The 14,043-nt window shown below is 35.6% G+C and overlaps 1 protein-coding gene across 3 annotated transcripts in view; it reads left to right on the top strand.

Annotated features, from left to right (window-relative positions):
* LOC123551311 (intraflagellar transport protein 88 homolog) overlaps positions 1-14,043 on the top strand; it is a 44,034-nt gene that overhangs the window by 13,018 nt on the left and 16,973 nt on the right. For all 3 annotated transcript variants that reach the window (XM_045340154.2, XM_045340155.2, XM_053540836.1), the window contains exons 6-13: positions 4,662-4,752; positions 5,376-5,480; positions 5,985-6,087; positions 6,639-6,753; positions 8,177-8,408; positions 12,917-12,987; positions 13,547-13,633; positions 13,881-13,980. In XM_045340154.2, the coding sequence (XP_045196089.1) occupies positions 4,662-4,752; positions 5,376-5,480; positions 5,985-6,087; positions 6,639-6,753; positions 8,177-8,408; positions 12,917-12,987; positions 13,547-13,633; positions 13,881-13,980 (904 nt within the window). The remainder of the gene's footprint in view (positions 1-4,661; positions 4,753-5,375; positions 5,481-5,984; positions 6,088-6,638; positions 6,754-8,176; positions 8,409-12,916; positions 12,988-13,546; positions 13,634-13,880; positions 13,981-14,043) is intronic.

Raw genomic sequence — 14,043 nt, 5'->3', positions numbered from 1 at the left:
CTGGATCCATGCTGGTCGCAAAGCCACTATGTTGGTTTTCTCATGGCGCGGCTCATATGTAAAATGATGCATAGTTTAACACATTTCATTGGTATGCCTGAGTATATAGAGTACAAAGAGCATATTTTTTTTAAACAGATATGTCCGTCTGCACAAATATTATATGGGATATGACCTAGGATAAAAAAAGTGCCACAAAATATCTTGAACTGTTATTTTTATACGCCCGAAGGGACGTATTATGTTATGATGCTGGTGTCCGTCTGTCCGTTAGCAATTTCGTGTCCGCTCTGTAACTCTTGAACCCCTTGAAGGATTTCAAGGAAACTTGACACAAATGTTCACCACACCCAGACGACGTGCAGAGCGCATGTTCCGGATGTCTCGCTTCAAGGTCAAGGTCACACTTAGGAGTCAAAGGTCATATCAGTTTGTTGCGTGTCCGCTCTGTAACTCTTGAACCCCTTGAAGGATTTCAAAGAAACTTGACACAAATGTTCACCACACCAAGACGACATGCAGAGCGCATGTTCCGGATGACTTGCTTCAAGGTCAAGGTCACACTTAAGGGTCAAAAGTCATATCAGTTTGTTTCATGTCCGCTCTGTAACTCTTGAACTGCTGGAAGGATTTCAAAGAAACTTGGCAGAAATGTTCACCACATTGCAACGATATGCAGAGCGCATGTTCCGGATGACTCGCTTCAAGGTCAAGGTCACACTTAAGGCTCAAAGGTCATATATGACTTTGCTTTGTGTATATTGCTCTGCATTGCAGTGCTCTCGTTTTTATTTGGCAGATCTCTTTTTTAGCTCATCTGATTTTTTGAAAAAAAATGATGAGTTATTGTCATCACTTGAGCGGTTGTCGGCGTCGGCGTTGCCTGGTTAAGTTTTATGTTTAGGTCAGCTTTTCTCCTAAACTATCAAAGCTATTGCTTTGAAACTTGGAATACTTGTTCACCATCATAAGCTGACCCTGTATAGCAAGAAACATAACTCCATCTTGCTTTTTGCAAGATTTATGGCCCCTTTTGTACTTAGAAAATATCAGATTTCTTGGTTAAGTTTTATGTTTAGGTCAACTTTTCTCCTAAACTATCAAAGCTATTGCTTTGAAACTTGGAATACTTGTTCACCATCATAAGCAGACCCTGTACATCAAGAAACATAACTCCATATTGCTTTTTGCAAGATTTATTGCCCCTTTTGGACTTAGAAAATCTGTTTTCTTGGTTAAGTTTTATGTTTAGGTCAGCTTTTATCCTAAACTATCAAAGCTATTGCTTTAAAACTTGCAACACTTGTTCACCATCATAAGTTGACCCTGTATAGCAAGAAACATAACTCCGTCCTGCTTTTTGCAAGATTTATGGCCCCTTTTGGACTTAGAAAATATCAGATTTCTTGGTTAAGTTTTATGTTTAGGTCAACTTTTTCTCTTAAACTATCAAAGCTATTGCTTTGAAACTTGCAACACTTGTTCACCATCATAAGCTGACCCTGTACAGCAAGCAACATAACTCCATCCTGCTTTTTGCAATAATTATTGCCCGTTTTGGACTTAGAAAATCATTTTCTTGGTTGAGTATTATGTTTAAGTCAACTTTTCTCATAAACTATCAAAGCTATTGCTTTAAAACTTGCAACAGTTTTTCACCATCATAAGTGGACACTGTACATCAAGAAACATAACTCTATCCTGCTTTTTGCAAGAATGATGGCCCTTTTTAGACTTAGAAAATCATGGGTAGGACAATATTTCTATTACACAAAAAAAATCAGATGAGCGTCAGCACCCGCAAGGCGGTGCTCTTGTTTGTACTTACAATAATTTTTTTTTGAATTACCGTATTTTGGTGCGTATAGGTCGCACTTTTTCTACCCATTTTGCTGCCTGAAAAAGTTCCTGCGACCTATACGACAGAACATTGCCACAGTTTTTTTTTTTCGGACCAATTTTCTGACCGTAGCTCTCGCAAAATTACGTGCATCTGTTACGAACGAACAAAATGGATAAAAAAATATCAATATCGGCGGCTTTTCAACTAGTAGCGGTTACTTTCAATAAAATGTATCGTAAATAACCCATACTGACTATTAAAATTATGAATGACTTTAATTCAAAGATGTTTTTGCAGTTTGAATTACGTTTGTTTCTACTTTCGTTTTACCGGACGCCATTGACTTGCACTCCGGGTTGGATAAAATCCGGACAGATCCGTCCTCCATTCCAAACATTGTTTATACTATTTTTTAGCGTATTAAAAAACTTGAAAGATAATTTTTTACTTTTAATTTTTAAATAAAAGGAAAAATCCAAAAAGAGATATTTTGTTAATCTTTTTACTCAGAATCAAAAGAATGCGGTTAATTACATGTCACGGAAAGGTGTTATAATTGCTGTGCAAACAATTCACACTTAAACTTGCATAATTACAGAATGTAAACACAAACCGTCTGCTGCCAATTAGTGTCAAAAAGCCACTTTTCTTTGATGTAGTTTGTTACCGATACTACTGTTGGTACGAAACGGTTGGGATCGAAAATAACACTGTCCGATTTCCACCAATCAGGTTCTGATAATAATTCAGTCCGCGGCATCAATATGGCCACCGCCATAACTTTTTTGCCGGTAAATATTAAATATTGCTGGGGAAAAATCCGAAATTTAACTGCGACTAATATGCTAGAACTTAAATTTTCCGACCATTTCCAGAGCAAAAATTAGATGCGGACTATACATTACCGCGACCTATACACACCAAAATACGGTACTTCCCTTTTATGTTACTATAAATAGCTTATTTTGAAACTTTTTTATTATTGGCCTTAGGGAAAAACCGAGACCACTTTTCTGTGGTACAACATGGATGGTACCTCCAATTTTAAGGTGTATTTTTACATACCTGTACCTGATAAGGATTTTTTTGTAGACTTTGAATTTTTTTTTTGTGGACTTAGATTTGTTTTTTGAAGTTTTCCTTTTGTTGTTCCAGTCCTTTGGGGCTTCAACAGTCAAGTTCTTAAAATTTTGCTCCCATCCTGTGATGTAAGCCTTCGGGCGTATATTGCCCCGCTTGGCGGCGCTCTTGTTTGTAAGCTGTGACTATTTTTGAAAACCTGAGTTATTAGACTGGGGTATGTCATTGGTCGGGCGGGCGGGCGGGCGGCGGCGTCAAACTGGTGTTTCCGGTCAATAACTTCTGTTTCGGTAAAGATATTTGAATAAAGCTTGGTATGTATGTAGCTTATATCAAGACAAAGGCTGGGATTGATTTTGGGGTTTCTGGGGTCAAGGTCAAGGTCACTGTTACTTAAAATAGAAAAAGGGTTTCCGGTCAATAACTTAACTTAGGAATGAGCTATCATGATGAAACTTGGTGTATAGAAAACTTATATAAAGTTGTAGCTTGGGATTGATTTTGGGGTTTCTGGGATCAAGGTCAAGGTCATTGTTACTAAAAATAGGGTTAGGGTTAGGGTTTTGCTTTAAAGTGGTGCACTGTGATTCAGTATACTTTTTATACACCCGAAGGGACGTATTATGTTATGACGCTGGTGTCCGTCTGTCTGTCCGTTAGCAATTTCGTGTCCGCTCAGTAACTCTTGAACCCCTTGAAGGATTTCAAGGAAACTTGACACAAATGTTCACCACACCCAGACGACGTGCAGAGCGCATGTTCCGGATGTCTCGTTTCAAGGTCAAGGTTACACTTAGGAGTCAAAGGTCATATCAGTTTGTTTCGAGTCCGCTCTGTAACTCTTGAACTGCTGGAAGGATTTCAAAGAAACTTGGCAGAAATGTTCACCACATTGCAATGATGTGCAGAGCGCATGTTCCGGATGACTCGCTTCAAGATCAAGGTCACACTTAAGGGTCAAAGGTCATATATGACTTTGCTTTGTGTATATTGCTCTGCGTTGCAGTGCTCTTGTTTTTATTTGGCAGATCTCTTTTTTTTGTACTTACAATAATTTTTTTTTGAATTACTTCCCTTTTATGTTACTATAAATAGCTTATTTTGAAACTTTTTTATTATTGGCCTTAGGGAAAAACCGAGACCACTTTTCTGTGGTACAACATGGATGGTACCTCCAATTTTAAGGTGTATTTTTACATACCTGTACCTGATAAGGATTTTTTGTAGACTTTGAACTCTTTTTTTGTGGACTTAGATTTGTTTTTTGAAGTTTTCCTTTTGTTGTTCCAGTCCTTTGGGGCTTCAACAGTCAAGTTCTTAAAATTTTGCTCCCATCCTATGATGTAAGCCTTCGGGCGTATATTGCCCCACTTGGCGGCGCTCTTGTTTATTCTTATGAAAAGTGTTGAAAACCTGGTTTCGTGGCATTGCCGCATTTCTTGTTGCCCTTGAAGTTGTATTTTATTTCATTTTAGAATTGATTGAGAAAGAGGCTATTATTATAAAACTATAGAAAGTTTGTTTCCTCAGGAATGTTTATATTGTTGCAAAAAAGTGTGTGTGTGTGTGTTGTTGTTTTTTTTGTCGTAGAAATGTTGAGAAAATATGACTATTGGAATGTAGAAATACTGTACAAAAGGCCTGTGCGAGCAGTAGAATGTTACAGTAGCATATAGATCAAATAGATCAAAATGGACTTCTAGTTTAAGTACATGTATGTGGTTATTTTTCATTTTAGCCCTGAAGAAAAAATCCGACAATTAGAGAAAAAAGTGAATGAACTGATTGAAGAGAGCTGCTTTGCAAACAGTCGTGGAGAGCTCAATTTGGTAGGTAGATTGTATTATGTGTCATACATGTATAGCTGCTGTTTCCTTGGCTTGTTTCTGTTAAATGAAGTGGGTTTTTTTATACATGAAAGTTGATAAGCAATTCATAAAATTTTAAATTCTGTAAATGGAATGACATGAGAGAAAAAATCATTTCCCTGAATATTATAAAACTGGTTTGTTTGTTAATGAATAGACATATTCTCATTGTTTATACACCTATGTACTTACACATGTATATTATAGTTGTTAAAGGGCTCTTTGTCTAAATGGTTAAGGTTGCTGACTTCCCTTGCTTCTCACTGATGGTTCTACCGACATGCCCACTCCTAACAAAGTAATGCTTGGAGTGGCATCTGGGGTCATCCTTGACCATGAAAAGCTGGAAATGTTGCAATATAACCTAAATTGTGTTGGCTACCACTTCCCACCCCCTCACCCCACCCAAAAAATTAAAATGTACTGATTAACTGAGTCAGTGTCAACTTTGACACTAATTTTGAAAAGGAGTAACATAGGCGGTTTAAACCTATATTTTAATTCAGGTTTAAATCAGGCATACATTCTTATTGTTTTTAAGTCAGAATGTTTGAAAATAAAACCATTTATTCTGTTTGTCCTAGGCACTGGAGAAGGCAAAGGAAGCTGGGCGTAAAGAGCGTGTGTTGGTCCGACAACGAGAACAGATGTCGATGGGAGATCAGATCAACTTGGATCTTACATACTCTGTAAGATTTGTACTTATCGGGAAATGATTCCTAATTCTAATCAGGCAAATTACATTTGCACTTACTCAAACAAAAAAATGTGTTTTTTTTTTGTCTGGAAAAAGGAAAAGCTGCACCAACAAGAGGGTGAACATTTGTAGACAGGATAAATTTTCTCTTTGGGGATGTTTTGCCTCAGCGGTTTGTCTTGTTTGATGCCATATTGTAAAATTTATTTCTGTTATTTATTACAGCTGATAAATGCTGTGAATCTAACAAAATAAATTTATACACATATTTATGTTGTGGCAGCCTATTCATTTGGTTTATGAGATTCTTCTCACACGTTTGTAATTTACCCAGGTAAATGAATTTTGAAATTTATAATAGTGGCAAAAGTCAGTGGCAGAAATAATGATTACTGGAATTTTATTGACAGATGACATATTTGGATGTATCTCGATTTTCAGGGTAGATCTTGTGTCATTGGAAATCGACATGAAGTGTTTTTCATATTTTTTGTAGGTGTTATTTAACTTGGCGAACCAGTATGCTGCCAACGAGATGTACAATGAGGCCCTCAACACATACCAGGTCATAGTGAAGAATAAAATGTTTAGTAATGCAGGTGTGTTATACTGTTACATTTTAAATGTAATAAAAGTTCTTTGTGCAAGACCACTTTGGTAGCCTAGTGATAGAGGGCTTGCTTCAAGTGTGGGAGGTCATGGGTTCGATTCCTGGCTGTGTCATACCAAAGACGTGAATAATGGTACTGGAAGCTTCCTTGCTTGGTGCTCAGCATTAAAAAGATAGTACCAAGACTAGTCAGCCCAGTGTCATTATAATGTGACTGGGTGGGGTATCATGTCACGTGTCTACGGCGTGATATTCCAGTGAGGCAGCATGACTGAAAAAATGTTGAAAAACATGCTAAACCCGAACACACATGCACTCCTTGTGCAAGAAGTTCAAGCTATATTTGAAATAACAGTTTTTGAGAAAAGATAACTTCCAACTCCATGATTGTATAATATTTAATGATTTGGTGTAGTATTTTATTCTAGTCTGGTTGAAATTGGTCATTTGTAAATGGAGTGATAGTTGATCACTGAAACTGAAATTTTTATGCCAGCTAAAATTTTTCACAATAAATCCAGCATTAATTGTTTGTTTTAGGTCGGTTGAAAGTAAACATGGGAAATATTTACTTCAAGCAGAAGAACTATCCGAAGGCCATCAAGATGTACAGAATGTCACTAGATCAGGTCCCGAACTCACACAAGGAGATGAGGTTATTTTTCATCATGTTCATAAATTAATTGTGCTTTACTTGGAAGGGCCTCCATGACCGAGTGGTTAAGGTCACTGATTGTATGTGGGTTTGAACTCGCTCGGGGCATTGTATTCTTCATGTTAGAGCACCAACCAGCTGGCTTACGGAAGGTCGATGGTTCTACTCGGGTGCCCGCTTTTGTCGAAATAATGCACGGTGGTGCACCTGGGGTCTTCCTCCACCATCAAAGTTGGAAAGTCTCCATATGCCCTATAGTTGTGTTGGTGCGATGTTAAACCCAACAAAATAAATTAAAATTACTTGGAAGTTTTGTCAGGTTCTTAATGTTCTTAACTGTGGCTTGACGTGATGCATTTGTTAGCTCGACTATTGGAAGAATAGTCTAGCTATTCTACTCACCCTGACGTTGGCGTCACACCTTGGTTAAGTTTTTGTATGCAAGTACATACAACCATCAATTAAAGGCATATAGCTTTGAAACTTATTTTTTCTTTTTCCAGGTCAATTACCAACCTCTCTGGGTCAAGTCCCATAACTCTGACATGTATTTTGAGCAAATTATGCCCCCTTTTGGACTCAGAAAATTTTGGTTAAAGTTTTACATGCAAGTTACTATCTCCAAAACTAATGCAGATATTGAATTGAAACTTTACATGTGTCTTTGGGGTTATAAAACTAGTTGATAGCACCAAGTCCCATAACTCTGACCTTCATTTTGGCCAAATTATGCCCCCTTTTGGACTTAGAAAATTCTGGTTAAAGTTTTGCGTGCAAGTACATACAGCTATTTCTAAAAGGCATATAGATTTGAAACTTTTTTCTAGATCAATTACCAACCTCACTGGGTCAAGTCCCATAACTCTGGCATGTATTTTGGGCAAATTATGCCCCCTTTTGGACTTAGAAAATTCTGGTTTAAGTTTTACATGCAAGTTTCTATCTCCAAAGCTAATGCAGATATTGAATTGAAACTTCACATGTTATAAATATAAAACTAGTTGATAGCAGCAAGTCCCATAACTGATATGCATTTTGGTAAAATTATGTCCCCTTTTGAACTTAAAACTCTTTTGATATTTAACCTTTTTGGGTAATATTTTCCTGCTTCTGGGACAATATTTCGAATAGTCGAGCTTGGCTGTCTTACGGACAGCTCTTGTTATCTCTTCATTTATATGTTACAGACTTTGCAGGCTATTTCAGATCACATGTTCAAGAGGAAAAAAGCATGATCACTTGGTTCTGTTAGTTTTCAGTGACATCATGTAAGAAAAGTGTTGGGGGTCTGTTTAGGAAATGTAATTTATAGCCATTTTGTAGTAAGTAATTGTAATTCCATCTGATAAGTTTGGTTAAATAACCTGATCACTTTGGCTAGATATATCTTTTTATAACTTATAAATTGTTCTTATTTCATCAGAACCAAAATAATGCAGAACATCGGTATAGTGTTTGTGAAGATGGGGCAGTACAGCGATGCTATCACCTCCTTCGAGCACATCATGTCTGAGGCGCCAAGTTTCAAGACCGGTTTCAACCTGATCCTGTGTTACTTTGCTCTTGGTGATCGGGAAAAGATGAAGAGGGCATTCCAGAAACTTCTTACTGTAGATCTGAAGTTAGATGATGAGGACAAATATCTCCCACATGGGGTGAGTACTGTTATACAGGGTGATTAATTTTTGTTTTTCGTAAATGCACAAAATTGGCTTCTGTTTGTGGTGTCTACCTAGATGTGTCTTCACTTGGAGTAAGTACGGTCTAACAGGGTGAATTGTTTATGTTTTTGTAAATGCACAAAACCGTTCCATGTTTGAGGTGTCTTGATCAGTATTTTCACATATAATGTCATCAGTTACACAGGGTGATTTTGTCATGTTTCTGATAAGCACTTCTGAGTGATGATTTAAATTAAACAAAAATCTCCCACCTGGCTAGCATTGGGGGGAGAGCAGAACTGTAGGCTGTTTCAGTTGTGTGATGGAACAGTAACTTCCAGTGTTGATTAGACTAAAGATACAGCTTAAGAAACGATTGACTTTCCAGTATAAAGAAAGGAAAGTAGGCGGTACTTGTAAAGTTAATACTGTTTATAATACAGAAACTTTTTTGTAAGAAAACTGGGAGTAACATAGAAAATAAACCCTTTTAGTGAGAGTTTCTCTATGAAGATGGATGTAAGTAATTGGACTTTCATGAAGCACCTTTTGCTCAAGTTAAAACTTGATCCTGAGTAAGCCTCATGAAAAAAGGCCCATGGTTATTGTTACAGTTTGCAGTTTTGATATTAATGTATATACATTACTGTATTTACTTATTCAAAAACTGTTATGTAATTTACGTTCACTTCTATTGTTACTATTATAGGATACAAAGGTAAGACGCTATAGTCTTCTAACCTGCTTTTTTTATAACCGTCTGTCTTTTTGTTTTTTTTATATTTTAAGTTTGCATAGTTAGCTGTTACTTAGTAGACATATTTCCTATTTTTTATTTGCATGTGTATATTTAATTATGATATTATTTATTTGCTTATTCATTATGTTTTTCTGACATAAACTGTCATTGGTTAATTTAGAGTTGAAGAATTAACCAGTTTTCTTAAAAAAAATGAAATGTTGAAGGATTCTCTTAATGTATGTTAAATGTTTAATTACTACAGGTACTGTGGTGAATTTACAATATGAAAACAGTTAATCACATTTTCTTGATTTTACAAATTATTTGTCCTTTTGTGAATACAGAATATTTTCTTAGTATAGAGTGGTTAAATATTAACTGCTTTTGAGAGTGGAAAACAACATAAGTTTATGCTTAATTTCTTAAAGGCTATGCTTGATGTAATATTATAAAAAAGAAACATGTTAAGAATATATTAAACAGATTTGTGTTTTTATGGTTTAGGATGAGGATAAATTAAGCCAGGTATTGTATTAGTATATTGCACATTTTTAAGAAGCAAGAATTTTTCGGAGGTCTTTTTTACATTTCTTGAGTTTGTAACATGAATAAGTTTCTATACCAGTGAGTAGAGATTTTCTGAATACATTTTATGAAAAGTTAAATTATTGTACATGAATTTGAAGGCATGAAGTTTAGCAAAAGAGCTTCAACATAAAATTAGTCTGTATACTTAGTTTAGTGGGTGGGGCCTGAGATGTCTAATTGTGAGGTCACAGGTTCAAACCATGGTTATGGTGAATAATAACCATGATTTCGTTAAAAAAGACCAAACCCAATAAATACATTTCCAGATGTTATGAAATGTATGAACTCATGGCGGATGTCTTGCCCCAGTTTGTACTGTGTAATCATTTGATTATGTCGACATGAAAGTTTTTGGTTTGTGCTAAAACAGGTATTTCTTTGGGATGATTTTGTTAATTGCAACATCTAATGAAAAAAATGAATAGAAATTTTGTTTGATTATTAGGGTTTGATTTTGCAGATTGCTGCAAATACAAAATCCATGAAAATTAGTCCTCCCATGAAAAAGAATGGTTTCACAGTTACTGCAATACTGTTGGAAAATGAAATTTACCTCAACAAAGAGGAAAAATCCAAAGTTTTACTCAGTTTTCATACTGTTTAAATTTAACAGTTAGATATTAGAATATTCTATCATACATTTCTTTCTTTCTTATTTGATATATCATTTCTTTCACTGTCTTTTAGTTTTAGTTACTGGAAATACAGAAAATCAATTAATTTTCTTCATTCCAAGTCTTGTATATAGCAAAAATTAGAGTTTCTGGCACCTTTAACCCTTACCCTGCTAAATTTCTAAAATTGACTGGTCCATCATTAAATTTTAGCAGTACCATTTATTATTCAAAGGGTTGTTCACTGAAAATTTACTGATTGAATAGCAAACAGTGCAGACCATGATCAGACAGCATGGATATGCAGGCTGATCTTGGTCTACACTGGTCGCAAAGGCAAAACCACTAGCCGCCAGCAGACTAAAGGTTACAGGAACAGAAATAAGTAACTTGTGTATTTCAAAATGCTTAATATTTATTTTGAAGAAAAAAAAATCATTTTAATATGTATTTCTAGTAACTTAAAACGAATATTCTTTAATGCAGTTTATAGCAAAGACAGTAGAAATACCTGTCATAGATATTTATAACACAGTTGTCATAGATGTTTCTAACACAGCATGAGACCATACTCTGGTTTATTTAGTACATTTATCATGGAAATATCTAACATTAGGTGACACTTGTAGTACAGATACCATAGAGACTGAATGATTTTTTTTTGTAGCAAAGTTATCATAAAAATCTCTTAAGACAACATGAGACCAAACAATCTACTTTGTACCACAGTTATCATAAAAATCTCCAAGATGAGACCAAACTATCTACTTTGTACCACAGTAATCATGGAAATCTCATGAGACCAAACTATCAGATTTTTAGCACAATTATCATAGAACTGAGACCAAACTGTCTACACGATGATTGCAGAAATTTCTCATGAGTCCAAACTATCTACTGTGTTATGTAGTTTTCACAGAAATCACTAATGCAACTTGAGACTGAACTGTTAACCTTATAGCAAAATTTTCATGGAAAATCTTTTACACAGCATTAGATCAGCTTGTCACAGTCTTAAGGTCATCTTGATTAGTTTGTCTATAAGATATGCAAACTCAATGATAGGAATTGTCGCAGGATCTTCGATCTTCTTTAAGTAAAGGCATATTTGCTGACATATAAAGGAACATAAAGCTTAGCTGAGGGACATGCAGTTGTATATTATATATTAAAAGTGGTGTTTCAGTTTGTCTGTATAAATTCAAGCTAAGAAAAATATGGAAAGTATATAATATATTAAATACTAACAGAAAAACTACTCTAAACTAATATTAATTACTATTTATGAATAATAAACATAGTAAATTGTATTCCAATATTAGTACAACATGGTACAAGGTTTAGAATGTATGATATTGCTAGTGTTTCTGCTGAAAATTTTGCAAAGGAATCTGAAAGAGTTTATAACTTCTGTTATAATTTTATTGTAAGTTGTTTAAAAGATTTATTGATATGATTATCTCACAAATTTTACTGATAATGAAAGACAAAATATCCATAGACCATTATGCTAACTTTGACAGTTGAATTAGCCGAGAGCTGTTTCACTGGTAACCGAATTATCCAGTCAAATTCCATCATTCTGTTTCTGTTTTATTATGCCCCCACCACTTTGGGGGGGGCATATAGATTTGCTCTTGTCTGTCCGTCCGTCCTTCCGAAAATGTTGTGTCGTGCGAAGCTCTGAAAGCATTTGACGTAGAGTCACAAAACTTTACAGGAATGTTGGTCAGCATGTGTAGTTGTGCACCTGGGGTTTCACGTCCGGATTCATTCAGTCTTGTAGAAGTTGTGGCCCCTGACTTTGTAAAAATTGGTCATTTTAATGTTGTGTCGCGCCTAGCTCCAAAAGTATATGACCTAGAGTCACAAAACTTTACAGGAATGTTGGTCAGCATGTGTAGTTGTGCACCTGGGGTTTCGCGTCCAGATTCATCCAAACATGTAGGAGTTATGGCCCCTGACTTAGTAAAAAATCGGTCATTTTAATGTTGTGTCGTGCGTAGCTCTGAAAGTATTTGACGTAGAGTCACAAAACTTTACAGGAATGTTGGTCAGCATGTGTCGTTGTGCACCTGGGGTTTCGCGTCCGGATTCATCCAGTCATGTAGGAGTTATGGCCCCTGACTTAGTAAAAAATTGGTGATTTTAATGTTGTGTTGCGCATAGCTCCAAATGTATTTGACCTAGAATCACCAAAGTTTACAGGAATGTTGGTCAGCATATGCAGTTGTGCACCTGGGGTTTCGCGTCCGGATTCATTCAGTCGTGTAGGAGTTATAGCCACTGACTTAGTTAAAAATGGGTCATTTTAATGTTGTGTCGTGCGTAGCTCCAAAAGTATTTGACCTAGAGTCACCAAAGTTTACAGGAATGTTGGTCAGCATGTGCAGTTGTGCACCTGGGGTTTCGCATCCGGATTCATTCAGTATTGTAGGAGTTCTGGCCCCTGACCTGGGAAAAAATTGTCATTTTAATGTCATGTAGTGAGGGCATCTGTGTCCCATGGACACATTTCTAGTTGATTATAAAATCTGGTATCTGATCTATAATTGTAGGAAGACAAACAATACAACTTGGTGTTGGAGATGATTAAGAACGATTCCCTTCGACAAATTGAACGAGAAAGGTAAGTGTTGAGCAAAGGCTGGAAGAAAAACAGGATAAACCGTAAATACCCTTGTATAATGCACACCCCTATTTTGAGCCTAATATTTTTATTAGCGAATGCTTTTCAGGTAAGCTTGACAAGATACCAAAGACCGCTATCAAGAGTAAGTTTGACGCCTGAATCAAGGGAATGTTACGCATTATGATATATTTACAGTCTATATGCTTTTCCTTCCAAGTCAGAAGATTCATAAGGTCACAAATTTCAATTTGCCGTGTTTGTTTACATAGGTTGCATTGTATAAGGAGAAAGTTGCATTTTACCAAACAATTATCATTCAAAACAAGATGAGTGAAGAAGAAATAATTTGCAAATATATGATGTAAATCATTGAGTAAGTTCCATATTTATATGAAATACATGTTTGTGTCTAAAGTATGAATGAAGGTTGCAAATTTTTTTTAATTTGATGTTTGCTTTTTGTAGAGGTTTATTCTAAGACTGTTAGTGTCAGTTGATTAGATTAAATATGAACATGAACAATATACATAAAATCTACATGTCATTTTTTGTACAGAAAATATGAGGCAGAGAATTGCATCAAGACTGCAGCCAAGATTATCTCCCCTGCAATAGAAGTAAGCTTTGATGCTGGATACGACTGGTACGTGTTCTTTCATGGTTTACAGCATTTTGTTGATTGAATTACTGTAAAAGCAGAATTTTTTGCAAGGGTTTAATTTTGCTATATTCCTGAACATATTTCAAATTCAAGTAGGATACAAGTTTTACAATGTCAAGAATATTTAACCTCAAGAATATACTCAAAATCTAAAATTCACGAAATTTGACCCAACAAAAGAAGAGAGATGAAAAAAATGTGTTATTGAAAGATTTTTGATATGTTACAGGTGTGTAGAACAGGTTAAGAATTCTCAGTACATAGATCTGGCACATGACCTTGAGATAGACAAAGCTATCATGTTCCTGAAACAGAAAGATTTCAACCAGGTTTGTATGATACTCTTTAATGTTTGATTGCTCGGAACAGAAATATTTCATTATACTAGTACT

Source organism: Mercenaria mercenaria, chromosome 4 (genome assembly GCF_021730395.1).
Source record: "Mercenaria mercenaria strain notata chromosome 4, MADL_Memer_1, whole genome shotgun sequence".
Taxonomy (NCBI): domain Eukaryota; kingdom Metazoa; phylum Mollusca; class Bivalvia; order Venerida; family Veneridae; genus Mercenaria; species Mercenaria mercenaria.
Note: the sequence above shows the minus strand (reverse complement) of the source record. Positions and strands in the feature narration are given on the sequence as shown.